A 17088-nucleotide genomic window follows, 5' to 3' on the forward strand; every position below is an offset into this window, starting at 1 on the left:
CAGGCCGCCTGGAGTCCCCGCCTGCGGAGGTGACCGGCCAAGAGCCACCAGCTGCCACCGCGCTACTAGTCCTCCCCTTCCCCTCCCCCCGCGCCGTGCGGGCCAGCGTGACTATTACTACTCCTTCCATGGGAAGGCAGACCTCTCGCAGCCTGGGGCGCCGAGACCCCCGCTCCCACGTGGGGCGCCCTCTGCGCTCCGGGGATGGGCAGGGGGCCGAGCCTGGGCGCCCCCCGGTCGCGGCGGGAGGGAGCCCGACTGTCCCCCAGCATCCCAGCCCCCCCTCGGCCGTTCCACTGCGGCGGCGGCGCGGGGAGCGCGGGGCGGCGCGCGGAGATGGTAGCGCCCGCTCCGCCCCCGCCTCCCGCCGCCGCCGCCGCCGCCGCCGCCGTGCGCTCCGGCAGGATGGCGCGGGCCAAGCTGCCGCGCTCGCCGTCCGAGGGCAAGGCGGGCCCCGGGGGCACCCCAGCCGGCGCCTCGGCCCCCGAGGAGCCGCACGGGCTCAGCCCGCTGCTGCCGGCCCGCGGCGGGGGCTCCGTGGGCAGCGACGTGGGCCAGAGGTAGGGGCGGGGGCGCGGGGCGCCGCCGGGAGGGGCTTTGCTCTCTGCGCTCGCATCCCGCACGGGCTCCGCTCCGCTGCACCTGCCGCGTTGCCTGCAGCCCTGGGGAGGGGAGGGACGGCCGGGGTCTCCCCTGGGGACCCCCTCCCAAGCGCCCCGCCCGCTGTGTCTCCCGTCCGCCTGTGGGACCCCTGCTCCCTCCTGCTCTGATAGGCTGAGCACAGTGGGCCTGCAGCTGAAATCGGAGGAGAGAAAGGAGGTGGGGACCTGCTGACCCCTGCCCAAGCCCTGTCCCGCTGGAGGCTACACTCATGTCGGTCCCCAGCAGCCACTTGGGGTGAGGCAGGGCCAGCATCTGTGTCCCGCTCCAGAGGTAAGCAGTGTGAGGCCCAGGGCGGCCGCAGAGCAGATGGGAGCTGGGGCGCAGGCTGGGGGCTTAGTCTCCCTGGGGCTGGTGCCTGGAGCCCATGGCAGTAGAGGTGCAGGAGGCTGGTTCTCCCTGCCCGGCAGGGTCCTGCTGATCCCCTCCGGCCCCTCCTTGAGCACGGGCACAGCATGACACCCCCATTTCACTGATGAGGACACTGAGGCTCAGTCTGCAGCACTAACTCTCAGCCAGCATCTTTCCTGTGCCGGGAGCCCTTCTAGATGCTGCGGGGGAAACTGAGATGAATCAGACCCCCCTAATGTGGGCACACGTCGTGGGCACGAAAACCTGTGTGGGCTGGGCTGGGACAAGGAGAAGGGGGGCTTCCTGGGGTGCTGGCCCTGCAGGCAGAGCACTGGGAGATGGGCAGGGGCTTCCTGGCAGAGGAGACAGCCAAGGCCAAAGCCTGGGGGGCTGGGGTGTGGTGCCATGTCAGGGTTGGGGTGAGGCGTTGGCAGAGACTCAGCCAGGCAGATGGCAGACCACGGTGCCTGGGGAGCCTCCCTGCCCCTCCCCACTGACCACAGGCCCTCTGGACCCTCCACACTCTCGCACCCCATCTCCTGCTCCTTGACACGCCCCTAGGGGGCAGCTGCCCCGCGGTCATTCCCATTTGCCGGAGGAGACTGCTAAGGCAGGAGACTAAGTGCTCTAACGGGCACTCCTGGTGGACTCACACAGCTAATGGGCAGCCCCTGGGCAGGAGGGAGGCGAGTGCTGGCCAAGGCCCTGGAGACCAGATTCCTCTCTTCTCCATTCCCTTCCCGGAGGCTGTAGGGAGCAGTGAGTCCAGAGGCTTTGGTTACCGGCAGCCTGGCCCCTGCAAATGATTGGCTTCCTGCTGTCCCTGTTCCTGCAGGGACACAGGGATGGCAGGTCCTGTCCAAGCTGCATCTGAACCCGCAGTGCAGCACGGGAGCTGCGGTGGCAGGGACACCTCCTCCAGGAAGCCCTCCCCCCACTCCCACCCCTGCCGCCCCCAGTCCTGCACAGACCCTTCGTGTGAACAGCCTGGCTCGGTCCCCAAGCTGCCTCTGAGGGGCAGGGTCCTCAGAGCAGCTGCACAGCCAGCCCAGCAGCACGAGGGGCTGGTGCCTGCAGCTCATCTCTGGGAGCATTAGGTGCACGCTGTGGAGTTTGCTCCAGACAGGAGCAGTGGGGAGCCATGGCAGGTTCCGGAGCAGACGAGGACTTGCAGGGTTTCAGTTCTGCAAAGACCAGAGCAGGCAGGTGGGTGCCCTCTGCTGGAGGAGCCTGTGGCTGTAGCTTCTGCCCCAACCTGCGTGCAGTGTCTGGAGCCAGCCAGGCCTTGGCCCAGCCTAGGGAGGCCCAGAGCCTCCTGGAGGCCTCACCACTGCTGGGGAGGTAGCACGGCAGAGGCAGGGGTCTCCACTGCCCCCAGGGGACTGAGCCACAGGGAGGGGCTGGCTCCCAACTCCCTACCCAGATCGTCCCCCACCGCCTGCCCCTACCACCCTGCCGTCCTTCTCCTGGACGCCGTGGAGAGGGGAACACGGACAAGGGGAGGAGTGGGCAGCGGAGGCCAGGATGAGCTCTGAGCTCCCACTGGAGGCTGCTCGCAGAGGTCAAGGGAGCCCCAGGGCAGAAAGAAGGCAAGAGGGTCCAGGGAGGGGAAGGCAGGGGAGGCACAGGAGGACCTGGGCAAGGAGTGAGGGGCCCCCAGCAGGGGAGGCCTGTGAGCGGGACCTTGGGGTTGTCTGCGCCTTCCCCAGGGTAGTTTCAGGGGCAGGGCTCGCCAACCCAGGACCCTTACCAGGAGGGGCAGCCAAGGAAGGCGCTCGCTCAGAGCTGGGCGGAAGGAAGGGTTGGAGACAAAGGCGAAACTCTAGCCCAGGGGCTCTTCGTGAAAGGCAGGGAGGAGGGGTGGGGTCTTGGGGCGTGGGGTGGAGTCAGGCAGAGCCCGAGCAGGTGGTGCAGGGCCTGGGCGGGATCAGAATCAGCTGGAGACCCCGGGCGGGTGGCAGCTGCAGTGAGTGGCCTCTGGGGGCAACTGTACGCCCGGGCCCCCCCAACCCCCGCCGGCCCGCGCCGAACTCAGGACGGCCCCTCTGAGCCTGGCTCCCAGCAAGGACAGGCCTGGGGGCTCCGGGCCCACCTCTGCGTGCAGGGCCCTGGGGGCTTCTGTGGACGGTGGCGGCCATGGCAGGCAGGGAGAGCGAGGGCTGCAGGAAACAGCGGCTTGGCCAGCCCAGGACTGGCGGTGCACTCTGCTCTGGGGGCTGAGCCTGCCTGCCCCTTGTGCTCTGAGATCGGTGCCACCCTGCTCTCCTGCTGTTCCTCCCGGATCCCTCGCCTGTGGCCGGCCTCCTGCTCGCCCGCCCAAGTCTCCCAACGCCCCCTGCCCCCGGATTTTTCCCAGGAGTCCTCACTCGGGGGCCCCCTCCTCCCCTGCAGATCCACATCTTCATGTGCCCCCCACCCCCTGGCCAGGAATCCAGCCTCTTTCCCGTCCCTTCTCCTCGACGCTTCCAGCGAGTTCCTGGTCCGCCCTGACCTGACGCTGGAACAGGCTGTGGCCCTGCCAGGCTCCCGCCCCCGGGGGAGCAGCTGTCACCCAACTCAGCACTCAGGCAGTGCCTGGGCCAGAGGGGATCTGAGCTGGATAAACACGCAGAACCTGCCAGAAGCTTCCAGAGACCCCAGACCCAGTGAAGCCCAGGCCCCCTGCTCTCTGCAGGCCCAGCCAGCACCTGGCCCACCCACGGGGCACCCGGAGCTGTAGGCTGGGGCCCCACCCAGAGGGCCCTACACAAGGCAAAGCAGGCTGGCTCCCTCCTCCCTGCCTGTGGCCTTGGGAAGGCAGCGGTCCCCTCTGAACCTTGGTTTCCTCTTCTAGAAGATGTTTGCTTTAAGGATTGAAGGAGAGGCCCCATGAAGCTGGAGACGCTGGGCCAGACGGGAGGGACACCAGCAAAGAGCAGACCCTCTGTGCCCCGCCCCCCACCAGTCCCTGATGCTCCCACCAGCTTCTCCCTCCCAGTCTCCAGTTAGTGCAGGCCACACCCACCTTGGTGTTCTCTGGCTGCAGCCAGTCTGGAAGAACCCTAGGCCAAGGCAGCCTCAAGGGCAGCAGGTGTGTGTTGCTGGCCCAGGAGAGGGGGTGCCCCTGGGGGTCCCTAAGAAGCATCAAACTGTCTTGTCACCAGGAAGCCGAGGGGGCAGGGCAGTGGGGTGGCACCAGGGCCTGTAGAGGGCAGGGGCATCAAGGAGAGGTGGGCAGGCTTGACGACAAGGAGCCCAACTGTCATGTCCAGCTGGTGGCCCCTGTGTGTGGGGTGCCTCTCGCTGCCATCAGCTTCCTGGGTGTCGAGGGGGGCTCACCTGCTCCTTCCTGGACCCTGGGGTCACACGAGGCCTGGGGCAGTCTCAGTGCAGAGCAGAGCCGTGGGCGCTCCTGAACCTGCTGTCCAGCCACTCGCTTGGCTGCAGGCGGGAGCCCGTCCTGCGTGCCATCTGCTGGAAGCGTCACCCTGTCCCACCGGGGTGGGCACGGGGTGCATGTACCCACACTGCCGCGGGTGCTGTGCTGCTTCTGGGGCATCTGCGGGCCAGGCCCCACCAGGGGGTGTGCGCATGGGCGTGCCCTGCTCCCCTCGGCCCCTGCCCGAGTCCTCCCTCTGTGTCCGGGAGCCCAGGCTCTCCCATCTGTCCATCCGTCCGCTGTCTGTGTTGATGTGTCCGCTCCATTCCGCCCTCAGGCTTCATGTGGAAGAGTTCAGCCTGGACTCCTCTGTGTCTCAGTAAGTGCTTGGTTCACAGTGTCCTCCTGGCCCCGAGCAGACCCTGGGGGAAGGTGCTTGGGCCATGACTGCCCAGGGGGAGGGTCCGCCGTGCCCAACACCATCTGTCCTGCACCCAGGCCAGAGCAGAGCATGGCCGGGGCTGCTGGACCTTGAGTGGGGCTGAGGCTGGGGGCAGAACGGGGTGTGGCTCTCTGGGAAGGAGCCTGGGAGTGGGAAATGGGGTGTCCAGAGCCAGATACCCCACGGCCCCACAGTGGTGACGACAGCGGGGGATGAGGACCCCGCTATGGTACTGGTGTAGGGTCAGCAGGTGACCGCTGGGGACGCAGGCTTCAGCCCACTGCGGCCACCTGTGCAGATCCAGGACCCCAGGCGCCTGGCCCAGCTGCTCCACCATGAGCCCCTCCAGGCTTTTCCTGACTTCAGTTAGGGCCGCAGAGGACACTTTGAGGTCAGGGGACCCAAGCCCCTCAGCACCCCCGCCGGGCGTATTCCTGGGAAGGAACCCCTCACCTGCTCACGCCCACGGAGTCCAGATTGGCCACCACGTGGGGCCTGATTATTCTTTCGTTAATTAACACCGTTGGCAGTGGCCACCAGCACTCACTCCGGGCTTCTCCACGGTGCCTTCTGCAGCCTGAGGCTCGGGCATCATTACCCAGGCCAGCCCTGGGCCTCCGTCCCCCAGCCGCGGTGCAATGTGTAACCAGAGAGGGGGACAGTGCCTCTGCTGGCTCCCCGGGGGCGGGTCTCAGGCTGTTGGCAGGGTGAGGGGGGAATGGACAGTTGCAGCCGCCCGAGGGGCTGAGGCTGTGGTCCTCTGCCCCAGAGCTGCATGGTGACCAGCAGATCAAATGTCCCTGGGCCCTCGGAGGCCCAAGGAGGCTTGCCGGGGACCTGACCCAGCCAAGATGCCAGACCAGTACTGGAGAGGCCCAGGACAACACTGTTGCTTTGAGAGGTTGCTGCCCACCCTGCCTGGCAGCTTGGAGCCTTTGCTTTTCTTAGCATCCCAGACCCCAGGAGGGGCAACTGGCAGAGAGGAGGCCTGTGGCCGCAGGCTGGCCTGTGCCCCAGCCTGTGCAGTGAGGGTTGGGGGGGCTACAGCAGAGGCCCGTGTCCCCCCCGACGCCCCCACGGGTGAATCTGCAACGGGGCTGGGTGTGGCGGAGGCAGAACGGTCCCAGTGCCACCGTCAGCTCAAGGGCCCCGCCCCCAAACCAGACTAGCTCAGCTCCTTGCCGATCCAGCCCAGGACCTGGAGCAGAGCAGGCCACGTGTCTGTCCCGCCCGGGCCCCTGGGCGGGTCACAGGTTCTGCTCAGTCTCAGAATAGCTGGCCTCAGAGTTGGTGCTTGGGCCTGGGCTCTGCTCTTCCGTCTTGCCCGCGGGCTCCTCAGCCTCCTGCCTGGAGCTCCCAGGCACCTGCAGACAGCCACCAGCCTGCAGCAGGCCCCTAGGAAGGAGACCACCGGACCTCGGCCCCATGTGAGTGCGCGGCTGTCACAGCCAGGCGGGTGGGCCTGCCCGCGGCCATGTGCCTGGTGTCTGGCCACCCTCCCACCAGGGCTGGCCGCCTGGCCCTGCGTTTGCAGTTTCCCGGCACAGGCCATCTGTGCCGGAACTGCCTGCCAGGAATCCCTGGAAGGCCGCTCCCCAGCCTGCCAGTCAGCCCACCAGTCAGCCCCCCGGTCAACTGGGGGGGGCTGCAGTGTCCTCCACCTGCCGCGCCTGGCAGGACCCGTCCGGGTGTGGGGTGGGGTGGGTGGGGTTCGAGCCACTTTGCTGGCACAAGGGGGCCCCCTCCAGTCCATCCAGTGTGGACAAGACCCTGCACGCCAGCCGTGGGCCTGGGCCTGGGCCACTCGAATGCAAGCCGCGTGGGGATGGGCCAGAGCTGACTGCTGGACCCGAAACTCGAGAGCCCTAGGCTCCAGGGGGAGCCCAGAGGCCCATGTCTTTCAACCCTCTGCGTGACGTGAGCCAGCACCCAGCCTGGGTGGGCTTCCGTTTCCATGCGTATGGGCACGAGGCTCGCAGGAGCCCCCTGAGAGGCCCGGGGAGGGGCTGGGGGCATGGCTCTTGAGCTGCCCAGCCTGAGTCCCTGTCCTCACAGTCAGAGAGCTGCTCACTCCGAGCAGGACAGACAGACCAGGGCTGAGGACTGTCCCGGACGGGTGTGGGTTTGGCCTGGGGCTCGTGGCCTAACCCCGGGGGTGCCCCAGGGCCCTTCTGAGGCCAGGGTCCCGGAAGCCTCAGGGCCCCATGACTAGGCCTGCCCAGAGCTTGACACCTTCCTCCGCCCTGGGCTAAGCAGCAGTGGCCCCTCTGCTGTGCCCAGCCCTCCCCGCCGGCCGCCCACTGAAGGATTGAGTGGCTGAACAGGAGCAGGCGTGTAGGGGGTGGACACCTCGTCTGCCCCTGCCCAGGGCTCTTGAGCTTGTTAGCAGGGCCGTCGCCATGTGAGCTCTTGGTGGTGTCCCAGCTCCTGGCCCCCGCCCAGCCCTCCCCTGCTCCTCAGAGCAGCATCCCACGGGCTTGGCAGCCAGCTCCACCATGGGGCCACCAAGAAGCCTCGAGCCACAGCTGGTGGGCATCCACCACGTGCCACCTGCGGCCACACACGTGGGCTTACAGCACAGCGCCATCTTCTCTGGGTGACGTAAGTGATGGGTATCGGCCAGAGTCGGACTCAGTAAAACCACCCCTGATTGCTGGCACCACTGAGAGAGGGTGGCAGGGCAGGGCCAAGGGCGGGTATTCTCTCTCACTTAATCCTCCTCTGAAAACCAACAATTAGCTTGATTTTGGGGCTTCCCTGGTGGCTCAGATGGTAAAGAATCTGCCTGTAATGCAGGAGACCTAGGTTCAGTCCTTGGGTGGGGAAGATCCCCTGGAGGAGGGCATGGCAACCCACTCCAGTATTCTTGCCTAGAGAATCCCATGGACAGAGGAGCCTGGCGGGCTACAGTCCATGGGGTCACAAAGAGTGGGACATGACTGAGTGACTAAGCACAGCACAGCAGAGCCTGACTCTTCAAGGGAGAACCCGAGGTACAGAGGAGATTGTTTTGATTTCTCCACAGATGCAGCAGTGCTGCCAGGCACCCTCAGGATGCCCGGGGCAGGCGGTTGCTGTCACTGCCTGTTCCCCAGGTGAGGCAGCTGAGGCTCAGACAGGTGGGGCCAGGCAGGTGAGGAGCAGGGCTCTGTCGGACCAGATGGTCCATGCCCCCCTGGTGGCCATTTCTTTCAGGAGCCTTGCTGAGCCAAGAGCACACCCTCAGCTGAATTACACCCACCGCCTTAAACTTTAGGTTAAAGGGAAAGCTTGCAACTTGCATTCTGTGGTGGGAGAAGTGGGCAGCCACAGCTCGTGGAGGCAACATACTTCCCTGGCAGTCCAGTGGCTAAGATGCATGCTTCTAGTGTAGAGGGCACAGGTTTGATCCCTGCTCAGGGAAGATCCCCCATGCCACACGGTGCAGCCAAAAAAAGAAAAAAAAAGTGGAGGCGGCTCTGTGGATTTCCCCAGCACCCAGGCTCAACTTCCCAGGCCAGACCTGTCTGGGTGTCCATAGCTGCCTGGGCGTGGGGACTGACAGGTGATGTGGGTTTCTTGTCCACATCAGTTACTAGGAGCAATTCCTAGGCCACTAATTACTAGGAGTAACTGGTCCCAGGTCAGCCATCCTGACCCCTGGATCTGGGCAGGGACTTTCAGGGGAGGGGTGCCCAAGTGGAGGGCACGAGGGGTGGGGACCCCTCCTTGAGGCTTCGCTGTGCAGGCAGGAGAGTGAGGGGGCATGTGGTCCCTCGGAACATGTGGGCACCACTCAGGGGTGGCTGCCCCTGACCTGACCCCGGCCCAGCCCGGGTTGTCTGAGCCCCTCCTTCACAGAGAAGGCTTTTGACCAGCTCCCCCCAGGGACCCTAGGGAGCTCCACTGACCTGGCCCCAGGCAGCACCTACAGAGGGGGCTGGGGTTCAGGTCTAGTGGGGTACACTGGGGTGCAGTGGGGTGTGCAGAGATGTACTGGAGTACAGTGTACAGCGAGGCGTGCAGAGGTGCAGTGCAGTGTGCTGGGGAGCACTGGGCGTACTAGGGGGCCATGTACAGTGGGTTGTGCTGGGGTGTAGTCTACACTGGGGAACACAGGGTACAGTGGTATGCTCAGGGATATACTAGGACCCATGCGGGCTTCCCCGGTGGCTCAGATGGTAAAGAATCTGCCGGCAATGCAGGAGACCCAGGTTTGATCCCTGGGTCAGGACGATCCCCTGGAGGAGGGCGTGGCAACCCACTCCAGTATTCTTGCCTGGAGAATCCCTCGGACAGAGGAGCCTGGTGGGCTATGGTCCATGGGGTTGGAAAGAGTCGGATACAACTGAGTGACTCACATTCATGAGGAGTACTCTGGGCTGTGATGTACAGTGAGAGTGCTTGGGTACGGCGGACAGTGGGGTACACAGAGGGGTGCTGGAGTGCAGTGGAGTGTGCCGGGGTGGGGTGTATCATCGGGCGCACTGGCGGTATGGGCCCATCCCCTCTCACGGAGGGCTAACAGAAATGTGCCGGGGTGCACAGTGTGCAGTGGGTGCTCTGGGCTTGGACCCTGCTCTGCGGGAGGCCTGTCCTGCTGCCCCGCTGACCACACTGCATCCGGACCTGAGGGTGGGGGGCCCACACCACCGTCACTCTCCCTGGGCCCTGAGCCCTGTGACCAGGGGCGGCCGCTGTGGTCAGGCCGGGGCCCCCCACTCTGCAAAGATCAGGAAGGTGCTGGGGTTCTGCCCACGGCCCCTCCCTCGGGTCCATCACCTGGGCAGGTGCAGACGGCTGCTGCCGGCACGTTAGGTCTGTTTCACATGCTTTGGGTCGAACAGGCTTTGGGGAGCGATGAATATTTTAAACACTTCTCGAAGATGATGGGGTCACCAGCCCCTGGCAGAGCGGTGTCACAAAACTTTCAAGGTGACAGCGGCATTAATTTCTGCGTTGATCAGAGCTGGAGCCTGGTCAGAGGGGGAGGATGTTCAGAGCCTCCGCTCTGAATGGGGGCGGGGATGGGGAGCAGGGACTGGGGCCAGCGTGCACCTCACCTCTGACTGGACCACTGTCGTGCCTCCCAGCTGCTCCACCGCCACCTCCTCCATGCAGCCCTCCAGGATTCCTTGGGCCGCACAACTCTGCCTTCAGGGTGCTGGATGTCCCTGCCTCCTCTCTCTGTGTGTGTCATGACCATCACACAGAGCCGTGGGTGAGCCGCTGCCTCACCTGAACGGCCTTGTCCCACCTCCACAACATCTCCGGGGGTGGCTTAGCTCGCCTGGGTAACTTGGACCAGGCCTTTCAGGGCCAAAGCCTCACCCCAAATCCCAGGCTACCAGTGCCTCTGTCTGGTCAGGGGTCGGGGAATGGCGATGATGCCCGCGGGCCACTCTGGGGTCCTGAGACCAGCCTCAATTGCGGCTGAGGCAGCCTGGAATGGAGGCCGTGTGGGGGCCAGCAGGTGCCAGCCCAGAGCAAGGCAGTCCCAGCCCCAGACCCACTTCTGGGAGGAAGGCAATGCTAGACCCTTCCTGCGCAAGAACCTGGCAGCAGGGCCGTGGCTGTCTTGCCTGCTGCCAACACCGGAGTTCTCCCTGTGGTGGAACATGACACCCTGGCAGGCCACAGCGGGCCTGCGCCTAAGGTGTGGGCAGCGGCCCGTCCTCCCAAGCCCCACCTGCCTCCTCATTCAACAGGCTGCTCCTGCCAGTCTGTGCGGTCTGTTCCCCGGAGGCTGGGCACCCACCCAGGGGCTCAGGGTGTCTGAGGACTGTGTGGGGCAACAGCCACGGCTGGAGGGGCCCCACTGCCAGCCCTGACCATCCCACAGGCTACAGCAGGCTTCAAGGCACAAGCCACCAGGGGCCCCCAGAAAAGCACCTGGCCGTCAGCTTCTGGAACATTCTGTGCAAAGCATATGGTGTGTTTTGAGCCAAGGGCTGGCCACTCAGGCCACCTATAGTCCTGGCAGCTGCCATGATGGCCCAGGCTGGGGGCCATGAGTGTGCGCATCTGCAGGGCCTGGAGGGCCCCAGGCACTGGGAGGGAGGCAGCCAGCCAGCAGATCTTCTGGGGGCACGTGGGGATGTGGGGCTTTGGGCTGGAGCCCCCAGCCCCAAGCCCACGCCTTCCTACCCCCCAGGGTCCAGGTGGAGTTCTACGTCAACGAGAACACCTTCAAGGAGAGGCTTAAGCTGTTCTTCATCAAAAACCAAAGATCCAGTGAGTGGGGTCTGTAGAGGGGCAGGGCAGAGAGGCTCTGTTGGAGCGGGCGGGGCGATGGGCGTGCTCCTTGTCTCAGCTCCTTGCCACCTTCCAGGGTGGGAGATGCTGGGACCCTGGGGGGGTGCGCCCCTCCTGGAGGCAGGGCTAGCCACGGCCACCAAGGCCACCAGCTCAGCCCCCCGCTCCCTGGCACCACTGTGTGGCCCTCTCCTTTGCCCTGTGGGCTCCCTCCACCTGCCTTCCCAGCAGGAACCTGGCCACCTGGGATGCAGGATGGGGTGCAGAGGCGGTGCTTGTGGGTTCTGGTCCATCGATCTGTAGGTTCCTCCCCCAAGATCCAGGCCCGCCCCCAGGGCCAGCAGCTCAGGGACACTCTGCTCCTCGTCCATGAGGTGGGAGGGCATGGGGCCTCTCGGAGGCCGGCCTGGCAGAGCCCCCCCAACGCAGAGCCACCTGGTCAGTGTTGGTCAGGACAGCCGGGTACAGCGGCCCAGGTGCAGCGTCCCAGCCGCTCCAGGAGCCCTGACCACTGCCTCCCCCACCCACCCCCACCCACAGGCCTGCGGATCCGGCTGTTCAACTTCTCCCTGAAGCTGCTGACCTGCCTGCTGTACATTGTCCGCGTCCTGCTGGACGACCCAGCCCTGGGGATCGGATGGTGGGTGACCTGTGGGCCAGGGGCTGGGCCTTCCTGGTGCTGTGACAGAGGCTGATGGGGTTTGCACAGGGGTCTGTGTGTGGGAACCCCCCCACACCAGAGCCGTGGCTGGGACACAGCCCTCAGGCTGGCACTGACACTGGGTGTCCTTGCTGTGGACGGTGGCTGCACTTGCAGCTGCACCCGGACGGAACTCTCCCAGAGGGTCTGGGATGCCCCCTCCCTGCCTGCCCAGTGGCGCCCGGGGGTCTCGGTGAGGGACTCTGGCTCCCCCAGCTCCTCCTGGGTGGGTGGGGGTAGCAGGCCTCAGTGGGGAGAGGAGGTGAGCCCCTTTCTCTGGAATCCCCTGGTTCCCCTGCCTCTCCCAGCCCTGGGGCCTCTCCCTTATTTACATGGAACACCTGCTGCGGGGCTTCCCAGAAAGGCCATGGGCACAGTGCCCGCGCCTCCTGAGCGGATGCCCAAGAGCCCACAGCTAGACGAGGTACTTCCTGCCTCGTGTTGTCCAGAGGGCCCCGCGCTCCTGCTCGCGCTGCTGATGGGAAGCAGTTTTCTGCCCTGGAAGCTGGTGTGGCTGGCTCTCTGTGCCCATGTCTGTCACGTCTCAGGGATGCCTGGCGTGATGCCTTCTCAGCACCACGTTGGTCCTGGTGGACACTGAGCTGGGGGCATGCAGGGCTGGGCTCATCTGCAACTGGGTCCCCATCTGCCCTGGGAGCCTCTCTTGACTCCTTCATACCCAGATTGGGGTTCCAGAAGGTTCTGGAGTGGTCCTCTCTCCTGTTTCTCCTCTTTCTGGGGGTTTCCTCAGCTTCCTCTCCAGCCCTCTAGCTGAGGTTTTCACTTCTGCTCCCGTATTTTGTGATTTCCAAGAACTCTTCATCTTCAGGCGTCAGCCCCACTGCAGGTGTCCTGCCGTCGGCATCTCTGGGGTTTGTCCAAAACCCTTTCCTTTCTTATATGTTTCTCTTCTGCTCAGTCTCTGGGCTTGTGGGCAGGGGACTTCCTCAAATGTCCCGCCACTCACACTAAGGGTGGGCGTCCAGAGGCCAAGGGCCCAGCAGTCAGGATGTGTCCTTCACTTGTCGCCCCAGCTCCTCAGAGCAGATCCTTCCCCTCCTCACTGGAGGATAGGGCCTGGCCACTGGGCTCCTGCTGGCTGAGTTGGGAAGGAGGCAGGGGTGAAAGGTCGCTGTGCAAGCTTGCATCTTCCCCACCCCCACGTGCAGTGGGGCGGGTCGCCAGGCCAGACTCCTTCACCTGCTCCTGAGAACAGACCTCGTCTTCATCCTGAGTGTGGGAGGGCAGGTCGCACTGTGGTGGTTTGAGAAGGGCTCTAACTGACTTTGAGAGCACTCTTCTGTGTTCATCTCACCTTCTCCCACCTCCAGAGACATCGAGGCACCTGGCTTTACATCCCCAGGGAGACCAGGTCTGTTGTATTCATTGCACAGCACCTGGCACGTGGTGGGTGGGTGGGAGAGCAAATGGATGGATGGGGGCTGGGAGAGGCATGGGTAGAGTGGATGGATGGGGAGGGGGTGGATGGATGATGGTGGATGGATGGGTGGTGGAGGGTGGATGGATGGAAGATGGACGGACGGATGGATGGGGAGGGGGTGGACTGATGATGGTGGATGGATGGAGGCTGGATGGATGAGTGGATAGAAGGATGGATGGTGGGTGATGTAAGGACACTGGATGTGGATGGATGGGTCAGATGGATAGGATAGATGGGTGGGTGGGTGGTGGATGAATGGAAGGGTGGCTCATGACTCCTATAGGTATTAAGTTTGCAACAACAGGCTCAGGTGCAGGAGGAAGTGGGCCAATTGAGGAAAAAAGGAGGGAGCCACCTGCCACCATGGGACTCCCTGAGAGTCAGGTCCCACAGCTCGGCGACCCTGGCTTCGGCTGTAATCTGGGGCGGAACTAGCATGGCAGCCAGGCCCCTGCCCCCTTCCCGGTGGAGGGCGTCCCGGTGGCTTGGGGAAGCTCCTTCTCAGGAGTGACTTGGGGAACCTGCTTCTTAGAGTCAGCACACTGAGCAGGAGCATGCTTTTCTCTCCGTGTCGCACACACACTGTCCAGCCTCGTTTCGGCAGCTCTGGCCTCCAGGAGGCCCTGAGGGCTCCAGGTCCATCTCTGGCCGCGCACAGCCCTTCCCCTGCCGGCAGCCCAGGTGGAGCCCCCAGCCCCCTCCCGGGCTCCCCGCTGGTGTTCGCCTACCCGGCTGGCCCCTCCCCCTGCCCCTCCCCCCTCCTCCTCAGAGACCCGCCCCCTCAGAGACCTCCTTTTCAGAGACCCACCCCCTCAGAGACCCACCCCCTCAGAAGCCCTCCCCCTCAGAGACCCACATCCTCAGAGACCCGCCCCCTCAGAGGCCCGCCCCCTCAGAGACCTCCTTTTCAGAGACCCACACCCTCAGAGACCCGCCCCCTCAGAGACCCACACCCTCAGAGACCCACACCCTCAGAGGCCCACCCCCTCAGAAGCCCTCCTCCTCAGAGGCCCGCCCCATCAGAGACCCGCCCCCTCAGAGACCTCCTCCTCAGAGACGCGCCCCCTCAGAGACCCTCCTCCTCAGTTCAGTTCAGTTCAGCCTCTCAGACTGACTCTTCAGGACAGCCCCCTGTACTGCAGCACGCCAGGCCTCCCTGTCCATCGCCAACTCCCGGAGTTTACTCAAACTTATGTTCATTGAGTCAGTGATGCCATCCAACCACCTCATCCTTTGTCGTCCCCTTCTCCTCCTGCCTTCAGTCTTTCCCAGCATCAGGGTCTTTTCTAATCAGTCAGTTCTTCGAATGACGTGGCCGAAGTATTAGAGTTTCAGCTTCAGCATCAGTCCTTCCAATGAATATTCAGGACTGATTTCCTTTAGGATGGACTGGTTGGCTCTCCTTGCAGTCCAAGGGACTCTCAAGAGTCTTCTCCAACACCACAGTTCAAAAGCATCAATTCTCTGGCGCTCAGCCTTCTTTGTATTTCAACTCTCACATCCATACATGACTACTGGAAAAACCATAGCTTTGACCAGATGGACTTTTGTTGGCACAGTAATGTCTCTGCTTTTTAATATGCCGTCTAGGTTGATCATAACTTTTCTTCCAAGGAGCAAGCGTCTTTTAATTTCATGGCTGCAGTCACCATCTGCAGTGATTTTGGAGCCCCCAAAATTAAAGTCTGACACTGTTTCCACTGTTTCCCCATCTATTTGCCATGAAGTGATGGGACCAGATGCCATGATCTTAGTTTTCTGAATGTTGAGTTTTAAGCCAACTTTTTTACTTTCCTATTTCACTTTCATTAATAGACTTTTCAGTTCACTTTCTGCCGTAAGGATGGTGTCATCTGCATATCTGAAGTTATTGATGTTTCTCCCAGCGATCTTGATTCCAGCTTGTGCTTCATCCAGCCCAGCATTTCTCATGATGTACTCTGCATATAAGTTAAATAAACAGGGTGACAATACATAGCCTTGACATACTCCTTTCCCTATATGGAACCAGGCTGTTGTTCCATGTCCAGTTCTAACTATTGCTTCCTGACCTGCATACAGGTTTCTCAAGAGGCAGGTCAATTGGTCAGGTATTCCCATCTCTTTCAGAATTTTCCAGAGTTTGTTGGGATCCACACAGTCAAAGGCTTTGGCATAGCCAATAAAGCAGAAGTAGATGTTTTCCTGGAATTCTCTCGCTTTTTCAACGATCCAGTGGATGTTGGCAATTTGATCTCTGGTTCTTCTGCCTTTTCTAAATCCAGCTTGAACACCTGGAAGTTCATGGTTCACGTACTGTTGAAGCCTGGCTTGGAGAATTTTGAGCATTACTTTGCTAGCATGTGAGATGAGTGCAATTGTGCGGTAGTTTGAACATCCTTTGGCATTGCCTTTCTTTGCGATTGGAATGAAAACTGACCTTTTCCAGTCCTGTGGCCTCTGCTGTTTTCCAAATTTGCTGACATATTGAGTGCAGCACTTTCACAGCATCATCTTTCAGGATTTGAAATAGCTCAACTAGAATTCCATCATCTCCACTAGCTTTGTTTGTAGTGATGTTCCTAAGGCCCACTTGACTTCTCATTCTGATATCTGGCTCTAGGTGAGTGATCACACCATCATGATTATCTGGGTCATGAAGATCTTTTTTGTACAGTTCTTCTGTGTATTCTTGCCACCTCTTCTTAATATCTTCTGCTTCTGTTAAGTCCATACCATTTCTGTCCTTTATTGAGCCCATCTTTGCATGAAATCTTCCCTTGCTGTTGCTGCTGCTGCTAAGTCGCTTCAGTCGTGTCTGACTCTGTGCGACCCCATAGACGGCAGCCCACCAGGCTCCCCCATCCCTGGGATTTTCCAGGCAAGAATACTGGAGTGGGTTGCCATTTCCTTCTCCAATGCATGAAAGTGAAAAGTCAAACTGAAGTTGCTCAGTCGTGTCTGACTCCTAGCGACCTCATGGACTGCAGCCCACCAGGCTCCTCTGTCCATGGGATTTTCCAGGCAAGAGTACTGGAGTGGGTGCCATTGCCTTCTGCGAAATGTTCCCTTGGTATCTCTGATTTTCTTGAAGAGATCTCTAGTCTTTCCCATTCTATTGTTTTCTTCTGTTTCTTTGCATTGATCACTGAAAAAGGCTTTCTTATCTCTCCTTTTTGTTTTTGGAACTCTGCATCAAATGGGTATATCTTTCCTTTTCTCCTTTGCCTTTCACGTCTCTTCTTAGCTATTTGTAAGGCCTCTCCAGACAACCATTTTGCCTTTTTGCATTTCTTTCCCTTGGGGATGGTCTTGATCCCTGCCCTCCTCCTCAGAGAGCCTCCTCCTCAGATACCCTCCCCCTTCCCCTCCCCCTGCTCCTCCTCCTCAGAGACCCTCCCCCGCCCCATGCCCCTCCTCCTCGAAGACCCTCCTCCCCAGAGACTCTCCCCCTCAGAGACCCTCCTCCCCAGAGACCCTCCCCCTGCCCCTCCTCAGAGACCCCTCCCCGGCCCCTCCTCCTCAGAGACCCCCCTCCTCAGAGACCCTCCATACAGCCTCTGCGGAGTGGGAGCAGGCTTCCTCGTCCCTGAGTGTTAGAATTCAGATGCCCATCTGAGATGTGGGGCCTGGCCCTAGGTTGGGGAGAGTGCCCCCCAACACGCCCTGAGCCCGTGGCAGTCCTGGAAGGGTCCAGTCCCTTCGGGGGCGGTGCTGGGAGGGGCTGCGGCGGCCAGCTCTATCTCTCCACAGCTGGGGCTGCCCGAAGCAGAATTACACCTTCAATGAGTCGTCCTCCGAGATCAACTGGTGAGTGTGCCTCCCAGCTCCCACTCAGAGGTCCGGGGCAGGGTGGGGTGGCCAGAGAGTGACACTGCCTGGGCCCGCAGGACAGATGCCCAGTCACAGCCAGAGAGCCTCCT

General features: G+C 62.3%; 1 protein-coding gene across 10 annotated transcripts in view; it reads left to right on the plus strand.

Moving 5' to 3' along the window:
• The window catches only part of KCNT1 (potassium sodium-activated channel subfamily T member 1), a 67103-nt gene that overhangs the window by 16790 nt on the left and 33225 nt on the right, over positions 1-17088 (plus strand). For 3 of the 10 annotated variants that reach the window (XM_070799543.1, XM_070799552.1, XM_070799550.1), the window contains exons 1-5: positions 190-560; positions 4707-4748; positions 10945-11024; positions 11586-11685; positions 16919-16975. In XM_070799543.1, coding sequence (XP_070655644.1) covers positions 205-560; positions 4707-4748; positions 10945-11024; positions 11586-11685; positions 16919-16975 — 635 coding nt within the window. In that variant the 5' untranslated portion in view covers positions 190-204. Of the gene's footprint in view, positions 1-189; positions 561-4566; positions 4749-4826; positions 6239-7288; positions 7413-7836; positions 7907-10944; positions 11025-11585; positions 11686-16918; positions 16976-17088 lie in introns of those variants that run through there. The other 7 variants (XR_011569488.1, XM_070799545.1, XM_070799551.1 and 4 more) reach the window with 5 other exon arrangements.

The sequence above is a fragment of the Bos indicus genome, chromosome 11 (assembly GCF_029378745.1).
Source record: "Bos indicus isolate NIAB-ARS_2022 breed Sahiwal x Tharparkar chromosome 11, NIAB-ARS_B.indTharparkar_mat_pri_1.0, whole genome shotgun sequence".
Lineage (NCBI taxonomy): Eukaryota > Metazoa > Chordata > Mammalia > Artiodactyla > Bovidae > Bos > Bos indicus.